The sequence below is a fragment of the Pterocles gutturalis genome, unplaced genomic scaffold (assembly GCF_000699245.1).
Source record: "Pterocles gutturalis isolate BGI_N339 unplaced genomic scaffold, ASM69924v1 scaffold4604, whole genome shotgun sequence".
Taxonomy (NCBI): domain Eukaryota; kingdom Metazoa; phylum Chordata; class Aves; order Pterocliformes; family Pteroclidae; genus Pterocles; species Pterocles gutturalis.
Window position 1 is genome coordinate 23,894 of NW_010135497.1, and position 23,649 is coordinate 47,542.

General features: G+C 45.6%; 1 protein-coding gene across 1 annotated transcript in view; it reads left to right on the plus strand.

The window, feature by feature from the left end:
- The window catches only part of ADCK3 (aarF domain containing kinase 3), a 31,443-nt gene extending 12,520 nt beyond the window's left edge, over positions 1 to 18,923 (plus strand). The window contains exons 5-14 of the mRNA XM_010081897.1: positions 4,758 to 4,880; positions 8,822 to 8,907; positions 10,003 to 10,143; positions 11,335 to 11,416; positions 12,717 to 12,810; positions 13,636 to 13,777; positions 15,571 to 15,678; positions 16,301 to 16,366; positions 16,945 to 17,031; positions 17,521 to 18,923. Coding sequence (XP_010080199.1) covers positions 4,758 to 4,880; positions 8,822 to 8,907; positions 10,003 to 10,143; positions 11,335 to 11,416; positions 12,717 to 12,810; positions 13,636 to 13,777; positions 15,571 to 15,678; positions 16,301 to 16,366; positions 16,945 to 17,031; positions 17,521 to 17,814 — 1,223 coding nt within the window. The 3' untranslated portion in view covers positions 17,815 to 18,923. The remainder of the gene's footprint in view (positions 1 to 4,757; positions 4,881 to 8,821; positions 8,908 to 10,002; positions 10,144 to 11,334; positions 11,417 to 12,716; positions 12,811 to 13,635; positions 13,778 to 15,570; positions 15,679 to 16,300; positions 16,367 to 16,944; positions 17,032 to 17,520) is intronic.
- The last annotated feature ends 4,726 nt before the right edge of the window (positions 18,924 to 23,649 follow it).

Here is a 23,649-nt window from a genome sequence, read left to right on the forward strand (position 1 = left end):
AGAGGATACGTACACAGCTCTGAGTCCAAGATCCCATTTTCTTCCTGTTCTTCTGGCAGTACCAGTCTTAGCTGTTCTTGGGGGAAATCTCTTGACATAGGTACCTCTACATTTCTTCAAAAATACATCTGTACCCCTTTCATGATTTCAGATTGAGGCACTTGTGTCCAAGTTTTCTGTCTGCCAGCACCGTAAGCTTTGGTAAGACCTATCTCTGTTGAGAATGACACATTGTCCTGTTCTCTGGAAGCTGATAGAGGATGTCTTTTTTCTCCCCACTGCTGTAATATTAATAGTAACTTCTTGGCACTTAAAACTTAAACAAGTGGGATGTGTATATGCCCAAAGGCATGCTGAAGAATTTCATGCTCTCACTGGCATCCAGGAGTGATGGCAAAGAGCCTTCTCTTGGTTACCCTCCTCTTTTCATCAGTACAAACAAAAAGTGTCTTCACACCATTTAAAATGGATCTACAAACACTTGTCCTTCAGTGACATGCCAGAAGCTCCCGAGCTACAAGTGATCCTCGTAGCGTGGCTTGTACTACTTCTTCCTATTGCTTTTATCAAATGGAGGGACCACAAATGCCTCCTCTCCTGCACGTTCTCTAGCAATTGTGCTAGTGCTGATCTGTCCTTTCAGGCTCAATTTTCCCATCCGTGTTCAGTAGCCACAGGGCCCTTCTCTCTCTGCCTCAGATTGTCGCCATTTGCATAAACAGTTCACTTAAGGGATTTATCCTAGAACAAGAAAGTCTGGTGCAAGAGTTGGTGAATTTCTTGCTTCTCCATACAATCCTGATGTCCTAGACATAAATTCTTTTCTCTGCCAAATTCCTATGAGTAGGTGCAGGTTTCTTCTTTTTAAGGGCTTGAGGGCCTAATGCTGCCCTGTAAGTTCTTTAAGTGGTTTTGTTCATCTTTTTTTTTTAAGAGGATGGCTGTACTTGATTTCCAGTAGGAATTTTCTTGGTAGGCTGATGTAACTAATTAAAAATAACTTCCTTGGTCACTGGTGACCTTGATGGCAGTCTCAGTATTTAGAGTGTGTATCAAAATGCAAGGATGACATGGGGTGGGAATGGGAGGGTAGAATAAATTTCCAGGAATAAAAATGAAAGAGTGCCCAGATAAATAGCTGCCATTACTAGTAAAGAGACCCTGGGTTCAAGGTCAACTTTGTAACTTATTAATGACCTATACTGGGCCATTCTACTAGGCACTGTGCAAATGCCAGGCTGGGCAGAGCCCCGAAGCACTGGCAGCTGGGCTGGGTTTGAATATAGAGCTGTTGTCTTATGAAAAGGAATAATGCATTCTCCCTGAGTTTCAGTTGTAAGCGTTTAGGCTACAGTCTTGGCTTTTCCATTGCCCCAAAGTTTGTATGGTGGATGGTCCTAAAAACAAATACAGGCAAAGTCCAGCGGCTAGGTCTCCATTTGGCAGTAGGTAAGGAGGTGGAAATGCAGTGGTACAGCTGTCAGATGCACATGGGTTTGGAGGAGTTCATGCAGATTCTGGATTTGGAAAGGAAGATGTGGGTCAGGTACCCCTGAAGGGAATCTGCCTCTGCTGTGGAAGAGCTGATGGGCTCCAGGCTCTGTGATTGCAGAAGCTTTCATTGCTGAAGTCTCCTTGTTGCTACAGCTTGTTTAGATGTGACTTCTATTTGTGTTTTTTTTACTTTCCCTCATGAAATAGGTTAAAAAAAAAAAAAGAACTTTGTGACCTTAAGATGGGGAGGAAATTGTAGCATCAAAAGGTACCTGCAGTCTTTGGGAAAAATGTTAACTTATGAAAAAATCTGCCAGTTTTCAGTGAACTTGTGCTGAGTTCTAGTTCCACTTCCTTTCCACTTAGCCTTAGAAGCCTATGTCTGTTTTCTCTGTTTTCCTTTTTGCTTGCTGCTTACATAATCTTGCTTTTGACTCTCACTTTCAAGTCACCCTCTTGTTCATGCCCACTTTTAGCAAAGTACATAAACAAGCAACAGGTGACCACGTGCTGTGGGGCAGCATGGTGATCAGGTAGTGCCCCTGTGGGCTTGGCTTGAATGAGAAGCACACCAGAAGAGGAGGAGGAGTGCCTGTGTTTGGCTCTTTCTCTGATAAAACTATTTTTAAATTGTCAGGGTTCATTGGCTTCTGGAGGTGACTTTAATGATTAACTCCTTTATCCTGCTGTCGACTTAGGGTGTTTGTGTGTGCAGGTGGTGTGAAGGACTTTGACTTAGTATACTGTTTCCCCAGCTCCTGTGTGTCTGTATGTCAGAGCTCACGCAAGGGTTCATTCGCCTCATCATTCCTAAGGATGCAGAATTTTCCTGATGGGACAGGTGAGAGCCAGAGCTCTGTTAGATGGTTCCAAGGACTCTACTCTCCAGAGCCAGCTTTTCAAATGGGCAAAGCCTTACATCCTTCTGCCTTAGGCAGCTGTACCTAGTCAGCCTCTCAGACTCCTTACATCCAGGATCCAGAGCAAAATGTGTTCTGAGGATTGCTGTGTGGGGTGCAAATGGTGTCTTCTGGGCCCATCCTGCTTCTCTGCATCTTGCTCTCAAGAGCAGGATAGTTGTCCTGTGTACTTCCTCCTGGTGTTTTTATTCCTCTCTCCTTCTCACGTACATGCTTTACTTGGGATAGAGGTTTGGACAGATGATGTCCCACATGCAGTGCCATCTTCCTGCTCTCCCACAAAACCAGGTAAAGGACAGGAGGGGCTGAAGGACAGGGAAGGGCAATGCTTGGCATCCTTTGTGCATGACCAGTGGAGAGTTGTGTGGCATCACTTCTCTAGGGAAAGCTTTGTAAGCAAGCCAGCTGCTTGCTGGGGCTGAAGGGTGCCTCTCAGATCAGTAACATGGTTTAGTGCCTCAAGGGGATTGTACTGAGGTGTGTGAGCCACCAGAGTTTAGAGAGCAGCTACTTCAGTCTGATGCTTGCTTCTTTCTCCTGTCCCCTGGCCAGTCTGAGCTCCCACTGTATACCTTCCTGGGAGTGAGATGGAGAGGATCTCTTGCTGCTGCGGTCACTAATGACACATCAGTAATTTCCATCTGCCTGTGATCTTCAGGGCTGTTGCAGCTGCTGTGCCTTTTTGGGCCCTGCTTGCCGAATATGTGGGCTTCAGCTGTTCTGTCCTTTGTACCCTTTCCTCTGAAGTGTTGGGGGGTGAAAAAAAAGAATCTCCAAGATCAGCATACCAGCTGTGAGCCCTGCAGCCTGGCTGTAAGACCTGACCTTCCTCCTGCTTGGCTCTCCCTCAGCAGGAGCTGAGCTGCAGCCCCAGGAGAAGTGGGTGGTGAGTGCCTGCCTGCCCCTTCTGTCCCTACTCTGCTGGGCATCACCTGGAGAAGGAGTTTTGGGTTGCTTTTCCAAAGGGACCACAAAACTGAGTCAGGGTCTCCTTCTCTCCTCCTTCCCTCTCTCTTTAAAGGAAAAAACCAAAACAAACAAAACCCCCCCCAAAACCTGGAGGAGAAGTGCTGCTTATGCCCCATAAAAACCACATCACACACTTGAGGCCGTGGCGCTGGTGTGTAGATGGCTGCAAGGATTACTTAGCGAGCCTGTCAGATATCAGGCTTTACCCTTTCTGGAGTATGGGAATGTTTGTGTATTTTGGGCCTTGTTCTGGGCAAGCTGATGCCTGCATGACTGCTGATGGGAGTTAAGGACAGAAGGGTTTGGCCTCTGCCCTGCACGGCCTCTATGTTGAGTCAGAACAAGTGAATAACTACCCTGAGAATGATGTTCTGTCTAAAGGGAGCATCTTTCCCAGTAGCAAGCTGCCCATAAGAACATGGTGAGGAATGCCATTCACATGTGAGGATGTAGAATGGAAAAAGGTTGGCAATCTCGACAACAGGAATTAATTTCCCTTCCAGCACAGTTGTCCAAGAAGAGCAAGGCATCACGGATGAGAGCTTCTGCTGGGCTTCTCCTGTGAGGACTATCTCCAGCCACCCTGGATTTGACTAGCTTGATTAACCTCATTACAGATTTACAATCTGCTTTTACAAAACACTATATGCAGCCATGGTGTTTTGGGGTTATGGTGTTGGGAGAGTTCATTTTGCATGTGCATCAGGAGACAGGAAACTTCAGTTTGATTAGAAAAGAATGTTATCATGGACTTAAAGGTGTGAAAGCTGTGTCTGCTCTCTACAGATGCCTAGTGCACGCTCTGGATGTGCAATTGCACAGCAATATGTGTTTATATATGAATCTATGTATTTTGGGTAAGAATTACTGGATAGGAGAAAGGAGGTTTGGTGCTGGTATGAAATCCTGCTCTAAGAAGTGCCAGTGCATTCTCAGTCTATCCCAGTGTGCTGTCAACGCTTTGGACAATTCCTCCTTGCTGTGGCTCACCCCTACTCCCCTCTGAGGCCATGGCTATGCTGCAGCCTATGGCATGGGACTAGGGAGACCTTTATGTAGTGCTTTAGGCTGAGCTAGCTGACACAGCGAGTTTAAGCACCAGTGTCTGCCCAGGATCCTGAACACGTCGCACTGACTCCATGGATATCTGTGCTGCTGTGACTTGCTGCTGTTGGCCCTCAAGCCAGCCATGTCAAAGTCAGAACAAGACCCTTGTGTCCAAATGCAGTCCTTGCCCCTGGGTTGCAGTGAAGGCACTGAGTGTAGTCCTGGTTTGATTTCTCTGGGGAAAGGCAAATCCGCTGAATGTGGACCACAGTGGATTGAGCTCACTGAGGTAAGGGTGCACTTCATCCATACACTTTCTCTTCTCAGGAAAGAAAGCAGTGATGGATTCCAGCCCATTCCTGTCAGAGGCCAATGCAGAAAGAATCGTGAGAACCTTGTGCAAGGTCCGGGGAGCAGCACTGAAGCTGGGACAGATGTTAAGCATTCAGGGTAAGTGGTAGCACAGATCCTCAGCTATCCTCCTTAGTAGCACTGTCAAGTAGGGCAATCGATTTTTTGTTTTGTTTTGGTTTTTTGTTTTGTTATACATGGTCATCTGTCTGGAACCAATGTCAAGTGAATGTGGAGAGACTAGAAAACTGGCCTTCTTATGTGAGAGCAATGATGGAGATATGTTTGACTCAGTTCAGTCTAATCCCAGTATGAAATAACTAGATGTGTGCCCTATACACCACCACCGTCCCAATGTCCCTATTGTGGCAGGTGCACAACTGAAATTGGTTGAAAATAAGGTGATGCTCTCTGTGAATCTTAATGCCTGTATTACGAGCAATTGTTGAGAAACAGCTATATAACACTTTGTACGCAGGTGTCCTAGAAAGGAAGATGGCGACAAGAACATGATTCTGTCCTTTGTTCACCAAAACTGGTCAAAGTTATATCCATAGCCCTCTCTCTCCCATTACAGCATATTTATGGTTTACATGCTTTGTTGGCACTGAAGCTTTGCTGGAAAGACCAGTACAGCTGGTAAGATTATCAGGTGTAAAACACTTGTTTTCATTTTGAGGAGACTTCAAGGTAGTACTTACTCCATCAGGCTCTCAAGTCAGTGATCACAGGTCAAGGCATGAGTGACATCAGTGTCTGCACTGAACTGTTAGGTTACTCCTGAAAGATAGCAGGTGTGCTGAATTCAAACCTTATCTGGACCTGTCCACTGCCCAACTTGATAGGGAAGAACCAGCCAAAAATAGCTGTTACACTTGTCTGGAAATAGCTTTCAAGATGTCACTGAAACTGAGTCAGTGTCTGCGTGTTTGAAGTACTCAGCTTGGTTGGCTTGTGCTTCTACTTGAATTTCTGTAGGTGTTGACTGATGAGGCTGGATCTAGTATTGTATTAAATAACTTGGGCTAGCCAATAAAGCAGGACCAGCTCCCTGTTCCAGAGAGTCCCGATTGTGTCATTGCATCGTTCTTCACTTGCTAGTCACTTGTTTTAGGTGTGTGCCGGGCTTACGGGAATGTTAACAAAGCTAGGTGAGAGGCAGCAGCTCTGTTTTCTCACCCTCTAAAACTGCCAGGTGCCAATGACTGGTGGTTCATGGTGCAGATCAGGAGGAGCTCTTGTGCTCCTTGCTTTCTGTGGCCAGTGCCTCTGGTGTGTAGGGTGAGTCAGCCATGTCTGGAAAATGGCTCCAAAGTGAACTTGCCTGGCATAGGTGGGGATTAATATAAAATTCTTAGGACACTATTGAGTTGCACCTAATGTGTGCCCAGAGCCTGGTCATAGCTGTCCTAGGCTTGGATGTGAGTGAAGACAGAATAGCTGTGAGAGGCCAGCTCTGAGAAGCAGAAATGCTCTGGATTTTTGTCACTTGCCTGCTGTCTTCTCATGTTAGTGAGCTCTGGCAGGAGTGTCAAATGCTTGCTGATTGACTTCACTTGGGTGTCAAGAACATACAGACCTTTAGCAACCCCAGTGGTGCTGCCCAGCCCTCTTTTGACTCTTGGAAGCAAGTGGTGGCCTGGTGACTTTGAACTGGCATGTTTATTAGCAGGGATGTGTGCTAATTGAGCACAGGGGGTCTGTCTTGCCTTGTCCAGGTGCAGCTGAGCACCTGTGAGCTAAACCACTCAGAAATTACAACATTATGTCCTTAAAAACCCTGCTTCTGGGAGTCAGTGGATTTGTTAGGGACCCACATCCCTGAAGGTCATGCACAGAAAGGATGCCAAGGGTCCCAAATCGTCCCGTGTTCTGGTGCGTGTGCTCTGGAAGAAGCTGGAAAGGCAGTTGCATTCACCAGTTGAGACTGCCTTGCCTTGACTCTTGCTTCGTGTTTTGTTCCAGTAAGGCCTCATCAGTTTACCACAAAGACGTATAACCTTGTTCATCAGCATGTTGTAAGCCTCGTTTTGTCAGAGTTGCCTCTGCAACATGATTGATTTTTAATGTTGCTGCTGAGTTTCTGTACAGTCAGTCTGGACTTGCAGGTTTCTTGGCTATTTGGTGTTGCACTAATGAACAAAGTGGTGGTCAAACAGCCCCAGTTAAGAATGCCCTCTCAGACTAAAGGCTGAAATACCTTGTGAGGTTTTTTTTTTTGGATGTCGGCAATAAGAAGTTGATCCTAAATGCGATACCTTGACACAAATGGCTTCTGGGGAGCAGGAGTCACTTTTAGTGAGGTTCATTCTCTTTGTGCACAGTCATCCTAGGAGGTGTAGGTTATGTTGCAGCATGGCACCTAATACTTTCACATATCCCTGAGAAGAATTTTTATAATGTTGAGATGCTTGGCAGCGACACGCCATTAATGATAGAGCAGAAGTCTCTTTCAGTGTTTGGAATGTGCATGCAAATACAATGTTTAGCCTTCCTGCAGGGATGTAACGTCACAACAGGAGTTTTAGTCACTGTTCCTCTAAAGCCTGTTGATCTCTGACTTGCAGGGGCGGAATGGGAGCTCGTCTTAAACTCCTGTTGATTCCACATTGGAGTTTTGTTAGTGCTTTTAAATGCTGCTCATGGCTTTGGTGGGACTTTCTAAACAATGTTGAGTGTTAATGTCATGTCTCTGGATTATGTTATCTTTTTCTCACTGTTCCTTTCCACCCCTCTTCCTGGGACAGTGCTCTTAAGGTAGCTGTTTCATGGTTCCTGGGATAGACTTATTGGTTGTATGTGCATCTGTAAAGGCAGAGGAATGACAGATTTTTATCTGAATGTCCCAAGTGCATGTCATATGCAGGTTGAGATCTCAAGAATAAGGCTGGTAGCCTGGACTTTTTTCCAGCACGGGGAGAGCAGCAGATAAATCTAAATCTAATACTTCCATAAGCCTTTATGACATGAAAAGTTTGCCAGAACTGGTGGCTTTTCTCTTGGCTGTTGTAGAAGCCTTTGCTCAAAGGAGAGGACCAGCCTTTCAAGATGTTCCTACCACTCCTTTTTCTTATGAGTGTAAATACTTTCTTGATAAATTCTTCTGATTTATAATAACTTACTTTTGGCTCAGCTGTGTTCTCTTCTGCCCACTTGTAGTTGCTTTGCATTTATGTGGTTGTTTACAGTAGCAGATGATGAATCTTGATTCCTCGTGAGTTCAAAACTTACACGTGTAAATGGTGCATTACCACTGCACAGCTTTCTAGAGAAGCTGCTGCTCCTTAAAATGAACTGGATTAAACTGTGCTATGAACCTGGGAGTGCTGGGATGACTCTCCAGAGGGCTCCTCTGTGACCTGTGTTTCATGACACACTGTGGCCTTTCCTAGACCTGAATGCTGTACTGCTCTCAGCAAGAAGATGGGCTGGTGGATGAGAGAGGCTTGTGCAGAGCACCCTGCTCTTGGGTTTGTGTGACGTGCCATCACACCAAAAGCCTCTGTGCTGTTGTGTAGAGCTGCCCACTGCTCTCGGCAGTGCTGCTGGACAAAGCGGAGGAGCACTATAACACCTCATGCTTGATTCCAAAGTATAAAAAATTTCTTAGTATGCTTTCTAGTGTATTCATACGTTGTCTTTCCCTTGGTAATTGGGAGGGGGTGTACAGAAACTTTCTCCTGCTGCAGCAGCAGGGTAGCTTAGGAGATGTTGGGTAATGTGCAGGTTTTTGGTGGTTTTTTTTTTTTTCGCAAGAGTGAAAAGGAAGGAGTAGCTTTTTTCCCCTTTATTTTGCTACTTGTGTATAGGACTTCTGTTTGTCTCATTTCTAAAGGTGTGATGCCTCAAGAGGTGTGCCTCAGGTGCTACTTCTGGGTATGGAGAGTCTCTGAACTAGAATTATTTCCAAAACCTCCCTTGGGGTGTGCCTGGGAGGACAGCCTAGCTTGTCTGAATGCAGGTGCATGTTTCTTTGTGTGCTGAAAAAGAACTGGAGAATGCAGTGCCTCCACTGATTGCCGTGTGTTTTTCCTTGGCAGATGATGCCTTTATCAACCCCCATCTCCAGAGGATTTTTGAGCGTGTACGTCAGAGTGCTGACTTCATGCCAATAAAGCAAGTGATGGTAAGGAATATTCCTTCCTGCTTATCAGGGGAGGAGAGACAGTAGCAGAATAAATGTCACCTGTGACATATGCCAGTAAGGGAGGTGGATGGGGATTTTTAAGAGTATTCTTTCAGTAAATGTTGCATATTTTCAGTTGTAGTTAACAACTGATTCCTTATCTCAATTACGTGCTGCCTTTTCCCTCCAAAGTATTGAAGCTCAGCTCTAGAAACAGGGGAAAAATGTGGGATTTTTAATGTCCCGAGCCTATACAGATGGGACAGGATGTTGCATACAAATATGATTATACGGTCTTGTTGAATGCAGCCTCCTCTTCCTGTCTTTCTCATGGAAGTTAAGCTAGTGTCTAGAAGTGCCTACATCCCATTTTAGAAACAGACTTACAAGCTGTAGTCTGATGGAAAATTAACAGCAACTTTGTCCTTTTTTGATTACATCTAAGCCACCAGCTAGAAGAACCAGAATGAAGCAAACGAAGTTTGCTTTCCCCAAAGTACATGTTCTCTCTTTCTCTCTACTTCCCTCTGTAAATTAAGCTGCGAAGGGTGATGCAAAAGGAATTGCCAGCACTACTTACCTTCTGAAGGATGCTGAGCAGAGCCAGAACTTAAATATGGCAGTCTGGCAGTGTAGCAAAAAAGCTGTTAAAGCAGACTGTGATGTTTAATTGTTAATATTGCCTTAAAGAGAGTCACTTTTGCATTCCTTCTGTTCAGCTTGGCAGCATGATGAAAGAAGAGAAATATCTAACTCCTTTCTCATTTTCTAGAAGATAACAACTGGCACAAAAAAGGGGACTCTTGTATTGCTAAGGCAGTGGTGTTTGTGCTCAAGATCTGTTCTTTAGGCCAGAACAACAGAGCCTTACACAAATCTGATCAGCATCTGCTAAGTGCTGGAGGAGCACTGCTGGCTGGACCACTCCTTGTGGTCGTGTGCAATGATGAGGAAGGGAGGACAATCTAGAAAGCAGGGTACAGGTTCTCAGAACTACGATAGGCTGTGTGAGTCACCTTAGAGGAACGTGATTTCCAATAGTGAAAATCTTAAATCTTTGCTTCCTGTACCCTGATGCTTTCTTTCTGTTTGTAGAAAACTCTGAACAATGATCTTGGCCCCAACTGGAGGGATAAACTGGAGTCCTTTGAAGAACGCCCCTTTGCTGCTGCTTCAATTGGTCAGGTTCACCTGGCCCGCTTGAAAAATGGTAAAGAAGTTGCCATGAAAATCCAGGTGCGTTTTACAGACCAGCCTTGTCTCTTGTCTGTGCCCCATAGAAGGGCAGGGCAGCTGCATAAGTATGTTTACTGCTAGACGGATAAGAAACATTTAAATACAAGTCAAAATTTGGGTACAGCAATTATTTTACCTAGTGCAAGCAAAACAGAGGGACAGAAAAGGTTCTGCAGCTTGATCCAGTCTCTTGACTCCAGATGAGCAGGAGATGTCTTGTAGGTGTATCACTGCAGCATGGGGATAATGGTGGTGAGGGATTGCTTATACTTTTACAGCTGTGTGCAAGGGTCCTACCTGCTCCATAGGTCAGTCGCCTCTCTGGGATGTGCACATGCCACGTGCCCCTTTCTGGCCACAGCCCAAAGGTTAAAGGAGTTTTAAGTGACAAGCAGGCCCTAATTGTTGAACAGTCACAGTCTGATGCAGGAGGTTATCTACCAACTTGCACTACAGCTGTCAGCAACTTCAAGCACATATTTCTAACAGAATGGAGTTCTGGAGCTGAAACCCCTTGTACAACACAGTTTATAATCCAAAGGAATGAGATCCCTTGCTGACTGAGCAGGATCCCAAGCAAAGCTGGGCATCTGGTTGGTGTGTTTTGTAAAGTGGAGAGATTTTAGAAACAGTAGGGATGAGTACTGGTGTCTTCTCAAGTCATTTGTGTCCAGCCTACTCTCTGAAGTTAGGCCAAGGTAAAAGCAATGGAAAGTTAACTGCATAGCATCAGCAAACACTCTGTTCCACAGCAGTATAGGCTGGTTCCCTTTCTGACAAAGTGAGAGAGAACGGAAGGAGGCACCTTTGCCAGGACTGGGCTGGGGCCACAGCTTGCTCTGGTGCTGTGGGTGAAACACTCTGGGACTGTCAGTGGCATGTGCTTTCAGCTGTGGTAGGGGAATGACTGACTGCCATCTCTGTTCTGAGATGTATGTGTCCGAGAACCTTTCATGAGGTGAGAGGACCTGAGTATGCCATTCTGGTTGCAAGGAGCTGCATCTTAGCCTGTCTCTCTGTCCCTGTGCTTTAAATAAGCTTTTAGGGGAGGGGTCTGTGGCTCAGGTATGCACTGGTTCAGAGCTAGGCTGTAGGTGGCTGTGCTGTGGGTGTCAGGGAATGTTGAGCTGGAAGGTGTTCTTATTTTACTCCATACAAGTGGGTCATCTAGTTTCCCATTCTGTTCCGCAGTACCCTGGAGTCGCACAGAGCATCAACAGTGATGTTAACAACCTGATGACTGTCCTGAGCATGAGCAATATTCTCCCAGAAGGTAAAAAGACAGAAACCCTTGTCAGGCCTTGAGTTCCCAGTAGTGCATGTTGAGCTCTGCCAACCATTTCAAGCAGCACATTGCATACTCCTCTGCATAGGCTGGAGGGAGGAAACAGTGAAAGGGACTTAAGAATCGCTAAGTCTGCCCAGGAGATCTCCTGCAGAAAGCAGGAGAGGTAGTGGGTGCGGGGCCAAGCTGGGGAGCCACACTCTGCTCCCCTGTCCTGCTACAGAGCTGCCACTGCCTTTGGTGGGCATGTGACTGCTCCAGTGTCCACTCAGTGGGGTGGGAAGTGCACCTGTGTTGGTTTTTTGTGGCCATGAGTAAGATGCACTTGTCTCTGTGTGCTCTTTATAGTGAAGGACCCATAGGGACTCTTGGCAAAGTATAAAGTGCCTGGGTATACTTACTTTTGATGGTTTTCTAGGCAGAACTCATTCTCCATGTTTCCTGTAGCCCTCCATGCCTGCCATTCTTGGCTCTTCTTAGTCATTTTGCTCTTCACGGTCAGAGTTGTGGAGAGGTGGAGAACTGTCAGACTTGGAGCTTGCTCAGTGTCCCAGCACATGGAGAAGTCCTTTTTGCCCCAGGGAATGCAGGACTCACTTCTTTTTTCAGATACCTGCCTGCAGCAGCTGTAAATCTCAGTGGGACCATACAAATACTGCTTTAAAATCAGGCTGGGTGCTGACAAAACCTGGGACTGTGTCTGTGGTGGCTGGGTAGGGTGCTGCAGAGGCTGCTGTAGTCCCAGCTCTGTCTGGCCCAAGAAGTAGATTAGCTTTCCAGCTCCAAGACTGAAAAGACTGGACTTGGCAATCAGGCCCTGGCTACATGCTGCTGCATCTCACTGTCTTAGTCATGCTAACAGTTTCTGCCTGGCAGTGTCTGCTCCCAGTTGTATGCAGATACGGTTTGGAGCCTGTTCTGCTGCTTGTGCTGAGGCTTGTGTTTGGGTGCTTCTGCTCCTTGGTGTGTGTTTCTGCACAGCCCTGCCAGTGCCACCAACAGATGGCTTGGCCTGTGGGGTGGGAGCCAGGGGAGGACAGAGCCCTGCAGCACAAGAGTGCTGTGGAGGTACCTTGTTTTAGGAGCAGCTGCCGTAGCCTTGGCCTGGCATTACCCGCAGAAGCTGTGTCTAGTTGGAAATATGCTCTGGTTCTCTGGGGCCTCTTGTACTCTGCAGCTCAGAATTGGCTGGATAGCAGGCTGCTCCTCAGCTGCAGCTCTGGAAAGCTTAGCCTGAGGGGCTCCTTTTTTCTTAAGCCTACTCTCTTATCTGCTGTTTGACTTTCAGGTTTGTTCCCTGAGCATTTGATTGAAGTCCTGAGCAGAGAGCTGGCCCTGGAGTGTGACTACCAGAGAGAAGCTGCCTGTGCAAAGAAATTCCAGTATGTTCGCACCATTGCCTTCGTTCCTCCTGTCTCTCTGTGTGTGTGAAATGCAGGAGAGGTTGCTTAACTTCAGGGACAGTGGGGAGATGAATGCCATGCCCTGGGATGTAGCACAGGGGAAGGATGTGTGTTTGTGGCCTGAGCTGTCCCCTAGAATTACCACCTTGTCTCAGCTCAGGTGTGTTTTCAGTCAGCTGAAAGTGCAAGCCTGTCTGTTTTACCCCATGTGAAGGTGCTGCAGGAACTCTCGAGGCCGGGTTGCAGTGCTGTTCTGTGTACTCTGATTTCAGCCAGTTGTAAGCTTCTCCCAGCCTTTTGTCTAGGAGGTTTTTCAGTTCAGCTCTCTTACAGCCCTTAACACCACCAGCACTGCCTGCTCCCTTTGCTTGCTGTAGCAGTGGGGTTCAGATTATTGTTTTTATGTGAAGGCTGGGTGAGGGAGAGCTGCCAGAGGTTGGATGCATTCCTGTCCCTCTGCAGAACTGCCCCTGTGGCATTGCTCCCCTTGGAGAAGGCCTGTTTCTCCTGTCCCTGAAGTGGGGTGAGCAGAGGAGCCCAGTGCCCCTTGATGTACCAGCCCAGAGCCCTCCTGATATCATTGCTCTGGCAGGAGATGTGACCTCCAGAGCCGGCAGCAGCTGTAAGTCACTGGCATGGTTTCTGGTGACTTGATCCCTACTGTAAGTGCTGAGGAAAGTGTCTCCTGGCAGCATCAGCTGGGGGTGGGAAGAGGCTGTGTGAAGGGGCTGTGTGAGGTGTCACGGAGGGGCCCGGCTGCTCTCCGGGCTCCTCACCTTTTCTTCTCCTTTCTGTGTTTCCTAGGGAGCTGCTGAAAGACCACCCCTTCTTTTATGTCCCAAGAGTAGTGGATGAGCTGTGCAGCAAGCATGTCCTGACCACAGAGCTGGTGTCTGGCTTCCCCTTGGATCAAGCCGTAGGACTGAGCCAGGAGATCCGAAATGAGGTACTGTGGGGTGCTCTGGCTGCTCCCCTCACTCCGGGCACCGTGCTCAGCCTGCCTGGTGACCGGTGGGCCAGGGACCACTTTGTGGGAGGGCAAACCCTGTGCAGTGCAGAGCAGGGCTGCAGCTGGGGGCTGCCTGGAGCCTCTCTGACGATCTCTGCGTGGGGAATTTGGCAGTGACGTTGGATTCTCCTCAGGCTGGCCCATGCCTTGCAGGCGCCAGCATTCAGCAGGGAGGGGTGCATGGGAAGGGCATCTTGAAGGGGAGGTAGCCTAGCTGCGTGACTCCTAGATGCCCTGTTTCTCTCTCAGATAACCTTAGGATTGGGAGGGAGGGTCAGCTAGCAGAGAGGGGTCTTGTTTTGTAGATGTTCTTTTGGGCAGGAGTGCAGAATAATCTCCTGCCCTTGTGCAAGCATTGGGTGTCATCTCCTCTGGGCGACTGACCTGTGCTGCTGGAAAAGTACCTCTTGGTAAACAGGAGAGGGGATGTGGGGATGGGTGGGCGTTGGTGCTGAATATAGCAAGGGATTGGAGTGCTGCGGTGGGACAAGCAGCTGCTCTAGTAGCAGAAATAACTGTCCTGGTATTTGGAGATTTTTTAATTTTTTTTGTGTCTTGGTGTGAGCTGTCAGCTGTTAGCAGGTCACTGGGGAAGAGGGCAGTTATGTTCCTTTAGATAAACAGATCTTGGTGTCAGATTGGACTTGAAGCTATGCCAGAGCTGGCTGCCTGTGAGCCCTGAGCTGTCTGTTCTTAGGGCTTGTCCCCTCTGATGAGCTATTGTACCATCAGGGCTGCTTTTAAAAGGCTGTGAGGTCGGGTGTTGCTGCAGAAGCAGCCTTTCTTTCCTATAAACAACGTACAGCCTTCTGACCCAAATGGCACTGTCCTGTAGCAAGGTCTGGCTTGCATTTGGTGCTCTCTTCCCTCCCTCTTGGATGTCATGTTTCACTCAGCCTTGCAGACGCTGAAGAGGGGCAGAATGAGGCTGGCAGTTCTTCTGCTTAAATATCCTCACAGAAAAGCTCTGCTGTAGTATGTAATTCAGCAGTGGGCTCTTCAGGGACTGCTTCTCTTGCTTCCCCCGTGCCTGTCAGTCCCAAGGTGTAGGTCTACTGCTCCTCCCTCAAGCTGTGTCAGTGCTGAGCCCAGCAGAAGACTTGGCTGAGGGGCGTGTGGTGGGTGTGTGTTTATCTAGTGAAGACCCCTTTCAGCAATGGATTGGAGCTAGCTCTGTATGTTGTTTGTCAGCGTTCCAGGAAGGGATTCTCCTCTTTAGCTTCTTTAGGCTTCCAACTTAATATACCCTGGAACCACATGTCATTTTCCCTGAGCTGCACTGGCTTCATTTTGACCAGGGGCCTGCAGGGCTTTCCACCAGGGTAGGCTTCTGGATCCCGCTTCGCACTGTGAAGATTTTCCTTTGCTCTCAAAGCAACAACTAAGTGTGTAATCAAAGCTGGGAAGGTAAAAGGCAGGACCAGGACACAAGCCTGCTGTTCTCAGCTGCCAGATACAGGGCAGCAGTCTCTCTGGAGGCAAATCCAGGCGCTGGTATGAGCTACAGCTCAGGCTCATGTAAAACTTGCGTGGCATCTGTGCTGTCTGCTAAGAATGTCCCATGGCAGGTGTGGGCTGGGAGTTGCTGAGAGGCTCTCTCCCACCTCTTCAGGAGTTTTGCAGCACGGAGCAGATGGTTCCTGCTAGTGTTGTGTGCCTACTCAAAGTTGCATATGTGAGTAGGGCTTGCTGCCCTCCTGACTTGCTTCTTTTTCTCCTTGCTTTTCAAGATCTGTCACAACATCCTGGTCCTGTGTCTGAGGGAGCTGTTTGAGTTCCAGTACATGCAGACTGACCCAAACTGGTCAAACTTCTTCTATGACCCACAGTTGCACAAGGTAAACCCAAGCAGCTGCTGTTCCGCCTGTACAATAGCAGGTTTTCACGAGCTTTTGATTATTCCCCACTCCCAGAGTTTAACAAGTGCTTACTGAGATTCTCTTGGATCCTTCTCCGTGAGCATGGGCTGGGTGGGAGAGTGGAACCTGTCTCTTTACCACTTGTCCTCAGTTAGTCTGGGCAGGAGAGCAGAGCATCTGTAACCCTGACTGGCTACCTGTCTTTGGCCTTAGATCCAGTCACAGCTATTTCTTTAGCCTCAGGGTCTGATTTGAAGCTGTTCAGTGTAAAGTTGCAGCTGGCAGTGCTCTACCAGGGCACACCTGAGCTAAGGACTCTTTAGTTGAATGCTCTTGTCTTGTGCTATGCTGAAGATAAGGGTGCCTGGGGAAGCAATTGCAGATGTCCTGCTTGTTGGTTTGGCTCATTGCTTGTGCCCTGCAGGTCAGATGGAATTGCTTGTTCATCCCTGAGGTCTGTGTTGGAAAGTGCTGTGAAAAGGTTCTGTGCTGCTCTGTCCCCAAGCAGAAAGCCTGTGCGGAGTTTGTTTCAGGAGTCTTCTTAAGGTCTGGCTCTACTTGAGTGGTTGATACTAATACAGATGGGTTTGTCCATTTCCAGGTGGCCCTGCTGGACTTTGGAGCAACACGGGGGTTTGATGAGAAGTTCACAGATGTCTACATAGAGGTGAGGACTTGCTCTGTGTCCTAGAGTGCTGCACTGGGGGTCTCTAGGGCATTTGAAAAATTCTGCTTCTCACTTAGCTGCATCAGTTTGTACTTGAATCCACTTTGGGTGTGGAGGGAAGCAGGGCTGGAGGCAAGAGAGAAATTTCTGTTCCTGTTTCATCCCTTACCATAGCCTTCTGTGTGTCTGCTGTGAGCCCTCTGGGTGTCTGAGTTTGATGTTAAATTGCATGACAAATGCGGAGAACTGTGGTGTTGCTTACTGGGAGACTTCGGGCAGCAGAGCATATGAGGGCACTCAGAATTCAGTGATTTTTATGATGGTATGGAGGAATTGCTTGTGCTGTTCACTGTCTCTTGCTGTGATTTCTAGCTTACTTAGAACTTCATATAAATTTATCAGTCTGTATGTGCTGCTTTAGTGATCACCATGTTCTGCACTTGATAAACAGAGCTGCAGGGGCAGAGGCAAGGGAGTGAGTGGGCTGCATGTGCACTGTAGCCTATGTAGTAGTCCTGTACTCAAAAACATTTTTTCAGTCATTCCCTAGTTCTTCTGAAAGTGTTCCTCCTGTTCAGGTAATCAAGGCAGCTGCTGACATGGACAGAGAGAGAGTACTGAAGAAGTCCATTGAAATGAAATTCCTTACTGGCTATGAAGTCAAGGTATGGAGCAGGAGGGTCGTCTTTTAGTGGTGGCTAGTGACAGGTGGTTGTGGGTCTGTGGACTTCCCCAGATTTTTTGATGTGGTAAAAGCCCATATTGGTCTGAAAGCCCTGTTGATAAGTATGAGGGAGGGGGACCAAAAAGGTTTTGGCTTCTGTTCTTTCACTTCTTTTGGAGTGGGAGCAGCAATGACAATACAGCTAGTCCCAAAACCACTGTCCTTCCTTCTCTCCCCAAGCAAGACCCAGCAGATGGTGATAACTGCTGAAATTTTATGACTGGGCACATGGTCTTCTGGAAGGTTTAGTTGCTTGAAAGTGTATTAACCAAATGTTCATCAGTCTGCTGGGGGCTGGAGGTGAACTTTGCTGTGGATATAGCTGGGTACTGCTCCTGAGCTGCTGCTGTTAGTGCTAGCATTTCTCCTTTTCCTCCCTGGGTGTTAAAAGGGCCAGCGCTGTTATTTACACCTCTTTCCTTTTGGGTAGGAAATGGAAGATGCCCACTTAAATGCTGTCCTGATCCTGGGAGAGGCTTTTGCATCTGAGGAACCTTTTGATTTTGGCAACCAAAGCACTACTGAAAAGATCCATGGTTTAATCCCAGTCATGCTGAAGCATCGGCTTGTCCCTCCACCAGAGGAGACTTACTCTCTTCATCGGAAGATGGGGGGTTCTTTCCTTATCTGCACCAAACTGAAGGCCAAAATTCCCTGCAAAAACATGTTCCAAGAGGCATATAGCAAATACTGGAGTAGTAGGGGCAGGAAGCCGGAGGAGTAGTGAGAACGAACTAATGCGTCTTGTTCTGAGGGCACAGTTCATCTGAGCCTTGCAGAGAGCGTTCTAGCCTCCCATGCGTTGCACCCCAGCTCTCCATTCTCTTGAGATGCAGCAACCTGTGCCCTGGAAGCCAAGTGTGTGTTCCACAAGGACGAAGCTGTTATTTTATGATGTGTCTGTCCTACACCGACTGCCAGTACAGTCCGCAGCTTGCAGGAAATGATCTTCTTGAGTGCTTCTGTACTGTTTCAAGGCACCAGCTGACTACCTTGAATGCATTTTTAACATTGCGATGGTGGCTGCGTATTGATTGGGTTTTATAACGAGTAGGGGAAGGAGGACAAGAGCAGAATTTAATATTGAAACCTGTTTGTAATTCTCCAAAATATTGTTTTTTTTAAAAAGCCTTCCCTCTTTCACGCTAAGGTGGAATTCAAGTAGTTTTCATACTGTGAATGATAGAATGAAATACCAAGGTGTACCCTACCACAAACACATTCGGCACTTCCCCCCATTTTTGTAAGTCAAGTGGTGGCAGTCAAAGAACCCTCCCGGATTTTACTGACATTGACTTAATGCAAGGGAGGTGTGTGTGTACAGAGGATGAAGTTCTATGCTTTCTGCCTCTTTTTGGCTTGCAAGCTAAACATAGGGTATATTTTAAAAATCTGAGAATTGAGTGCCAATCTCAAAAAACACACATGTACACTCACACAACCTATCTCCGTTCTGGGAGTCAAATATGTAATCAACAAAGCTATATCTGAGCACAAATACTGGGATTCTTCACTGTCTGGTAGGTATCAGCTTTCCTGGGGGCAAGTTAGATAAGCTACAACTCTGACACCAATTGCTTGCTGGACTCCTAACCCAGAACCTAGTCTGTCTGTCTCTGATTTCCTGTAATGCAGAACTTATGGCAAGGCAGACAAACACATAATGTCTCTCACGAGCATTTCAAGCTTTTGCTGGAATGTCACACCTTTAAAACCAGATGCACAGTTTTAAACTATTGGAGTCTAGCTAGGAAATTTACTTTCTTAGATTTTTGTACAAAGCCTGTACTTGTATGACTTCCTGATTTCAATAAAAAAGTGCTTGTGCGGTGGGCCTTCTGCCTGCAGTTTTTTCATCTTCTGGTGTGGCCACGAATAGCCAAGTGAACTATGCCTATGAACTATGCTGTGTGGCATAAAGAGGAGCTGAGCAGGAGGAGAAGCTTCCAGGTTTCCTCTTACTGCAGTTGTTTGTCCAACAAATTTGTACTACACCTGTAAAACCATCTATCTATGGCCTGTTTATTCCTTCATCTTTCCATTGCAGCTGTGTCACTAGTGCTAACAGTGATGGTGACAAGTTTACCAGGAGCCAGAGGGACATCATCCTGAACATGTCTGGCCATGAAAATCCCTGGTAACTGACTTGTTGTCTTGTTTTCCTTTGTTTTGACCACTCTGTTAGAAGTCTCCTGGTCACAGGTCTTTTTGCCTTTCCTCTGCTTATGAAGAAAGAATGGTTGTTGGAGCTGATGCTCACCTGGTGCTAGTAAGGCAGATGTCTTCTATCTGGCAAGTGCCAGATATTTATCAGCTGGCTCAGCTGGTCCTACCCAGTTAACACAGCCCTGGAATGCAAAGGTTGCATGATCTTCAATACATAAGAAATCCTGATGGCTGACATTTCCAGAGGTAAAGAAACAGGTGAGTAAATGGTCTCTCTCAGGAGGGACCTTGGAGAAATAGGAAAATAGATTATTGTGCTACCTTTTTTCCAAGATCATAAACATATAAACTGCTTCATTTAAGACCTACTTGGGAAAGATCCAGTACTGTTTAATTCAACTAAAAGTACTTGTTGGGTTATTCCTAATCCTTTGAGAAGAGTGAACTCTGCTGTTCAGTGAGGCAATAGTTTTGCATTACGCTGTTTAACTTTGTATGCTGGTAGCATAACTTTCCTTGTTTTGTGTTCTGATAGACATTTAGTTTTCTCCTTGGGATCTATCTAGACCTTGCAGCTGTAAAAACAGTGGAATTGTTTGAGGTGTTAATTGCTTGTGTTAAAGGTTAAAAAGCAAAGTATAAAAAGCTGACAAAGGAATTGGATTGATTAGGTGAGCTTCACAGCAAAATTTCTGAAACTGAAGATTCAGAGCCAGTATGTTCAGGGAACTTGCAAAGAAGGCAAAATAACTTGGAAGAGCATTACAGGTCACTTTTTCAGTAAGCACAGCTAGGTGCGATGGGTATGTGTTTGTTCAGGTATACCATGCTGGGGCATGAGTGCTTAACTCACAGCAAATGTTTCACGGGTGTTTAAGAATAACATCAAGCTGAACAACAGAGGAGTTTTGCATTTGCCTAAAGGGTAGCGAGAGAAGGTAAGATACTTCTTTATTAGGAGAGCTAATTAGAGCTCTCTGTCCCTAGTTCTCCAGGCCTTTTGTGTATCTTCTAAAAGTGTTAAGAATTTCTAGTTTTCTCCGGAGAGCTTTCTGACATGAGGAATTGCAAGTCAGTATAACAGCTTGAGAAAAGGTGAGTTGTAACCCTGTGCTCTGGCTTCGAGTCAAAGAAGTCATGACCTTTTACAGTGAGCAAGAATGTTTTATTACTGCTGCTTGCTCTGTACCAGCTAGTGCATTTGCTTGAACTACACACATCGGTTGAGGATATTAACATTTCTGTGCTGCAGCAAGCTTCTAAGTTATAGAAAAATCTTCTTGCAGAAAACAGTTTTTTGTTCCACAGGGCAAGCTGGAGGTTAAATCTGCTTCTCTGAAGACAGGGATTTTCTATTCCAAAGAATCAAGATTCAGGCTACATGTGATTTTCCTACCTTCTTTCTTTAGTCAACCTGGCTGCTGCATCAAAACAGAAAGTGAATGCTGAGGAGCTGAACAGGAAGCCCAACATGCAGTTTACTTTCTGCTTTTCTAATGTCTAAATCCCTTGACAAGAGAAAGCCCATTTCCCAAGACCTTCCCAGCTGTGATGGTACAACTGGAACCCTAGGAAATCAGAAATACAGCACAGATTGTAAAAGTCAGCACAGGAAACAGATGGTATTTCACAGAGCCAAAGCAGCTAGGAGAGACCTGCAGAGTGTGTGTGTGTGGTGGGGGGGCGGGTGTGGAGGGGGGCGGTGACTGAAGCATGTAATGAAAGGTAAGACTTTTACCAACAGGGTAACGAATGAAGAGGAAGATATCCCAACAGACAGTCTCTGGTATGGAGAAAATCCCAGGCTGGCTTTTGAGGAACAGGTTGACAATGTGAAAGGGTCAGAGGAAGTGGAAAACTTGACAGGTCTTTTGAGATGTACTTAAAGATGCATGAAAGTCAATTTGATGCTGGTAGCTCAAAAATAAGTAAGAATCCAGCTTCTAACACTAGGACAGCTGAAACACTTGATGTGTAGATAAATGGAGGAACCTCAGCAACAATGACTACAAATACTGACCCAGAACAGACGACCTAAGAAAAAGGTCAGGAGAACTGTAGTTTATGAAGTTCAGTATACCAGTCTATAAGGTGCTTTGACTTGGAATTTTCAAAAAGGTGCTGGTAATTTTTTTCTGAAAGGTGTTAGAGCTAAATAGATTTTCTAATATATATTCCTTTTTTTCCCACTGTGTACTTGTGCAGCTGTGTTACAACATGCTGGTTTTCTCTTCCTAAAGAACACAATTATTTCCCTTTCAATTTCCTCCTCCAACCTTAACAGGGGGAGGAGGTAGGAAAAAAAGACAAAACATCTGCATTTCTAACAGTTCCCTGTTTTATTGCAGTACATCAAAGTAGGTTAATATTAAGTGTGTTACCAACATAAAATATTGGTGGTAAGTCATTTTTACATTGTTGACTTTTCCACCTTAAATATTTCTGTGCAAAAGAATCTACATCATTGTTCTGTAGCAGAGAATCTCTTACAATGTCCCCTACAACATTGAGGGCATTAAACAAAATAGTGAGAAGAGGCAAAAAGCAGAATCTTTCCCCCACACACACACTTGTCAGCTTTTATACTCTAAAACAAAAAAGTGATTACATCTATGCCATGCAAAACTGTACAATAATATTACAATGAAAAAACCTAAAAAAACATTTTAAAAATAAATGATATGAAACTGTCATACATAAAAAGGCAGGTATAATTGCTCTGAAATACCAACACTGGTTTGTGGATTTCTTCCCTGTGGATGAGACTTTCTTAAATGCAGAATTAAATAGGTTGTACTGAGCTGTGGCTGGAATGAAAGACAGAGTTGGAATTTAGACTGGAAAGCCTGCAGCAGAGCGGTTTCTGGAAGTGTCTATCAAATACAGTGTAAACACAAAGCACGCAGAAGGGTGCAATTTGTGTTAGTGCAGGAGCTTGTCCCATTTCCTCTATGGAACTGACTCTTTTTAACAAAAAACCCCCCCCTTCAAAACACAGCAGAAGCTACTATGTGCCACTTTGATTCTCAGACTAAGGCTCAAGAGATGTGAGTACTTGCACTGCAATAAATTTTGCCCTTAATGTATTAAAATTAAATAGTGTGCATAAAACTGAAGAAAAAAAACCAAACCAAATCTCACCAAACTTTCTTCCACCCACCAGCCTGTTTGTCCTGTCATTCAGGGTCTAGCCATGCAAGACCAATATCATGCCAGAATTTGTTTCTGTGTTAACACTCAAATGGTTTTGTTTTGAAAGGCTGACACAATCTGCGAACCAGTTAGGTGCACTTAATCTACATTTCTATACACTATGCTTTTTGGACTTTTTTTGGTATGACAAGACCCTTATCTTCCCTCTACTGTATACCTGAGAATAACACACCTGGCTTATAATTTTATGAGAATCAAATAAGAGAGATAACATTCCTGACTCAGTTTTGAAACTAACATTCCTGGCTCGGTTTTGAAACTTGTTAAAATGGGCAAAATGCACATTCATAACAAGCCACAGCAACTAACTGAGAGATAAAGAAGCAACTACTTCACCACAGCCCCAGGAATGTGGTTTGTTGTGTGTGTGTGGTTTTTTTTTTTTTTTTTTTTAAACCACCAGCTTGTCTTGTACAGGTCAAAGGCAATAGAGAAGAGAGTACTATAACCCTGCTTCTGGGTTAATGAAATGTGGAAGGAAGCCACATACCTATGTGTGCATACATGCAGGGGAAAACTATTTACCAAAACTTTTCATTCTATAACCTGGAATCCTTATTAGCTGCCTGAATCTGTTCAGATCATTTGTTGCCATCAAAAAAAGAAAAAAATATGCAAAAAACCAACAACCCATATGTTTAAGTGGCGTCAAAAAATGCAAATGCCTTCAGTCTCAGCCAAAAGGAAAAAATCAGCTAGGTACATACTGTGTACAGAGAACATATGCCACAGTCAAAAAATTCAATGGGAGATTTTAAAGCTCCCTGAACAAAATGCAGCCCTCTAACTGAAGCTGAAGCAATGCTACAGTGCAAAATAGCAGACATCAAACCTTAAGAGACAACTGTCTTTGAGATACCAGTCAAGAGTCTTACAGTTCAAATGACCAAGTTACTTTTCCTAGCCCAATGAGTATTTTAAAAACTCAGCTACAGTATCCGTGTTTTTAGTGTTCATACCAACAAAAAAAAAAAATGTGGTTTCAAAGTGAGTGCATAATCAAATGGTCCCCAAATATATAAAACCATTCAAGTCCTAGGCCAGTTTTTGTCTTTTCAAATAAATGATGTGGTCATTTGCTTTTCAACTGAGAGAACAGTTGCTGTTTCTCTTTTGAACAGATGCATATAAAAATGCACAGTACCAAACTAAAGATTAAATCTAGTAATCCTAACGGAGA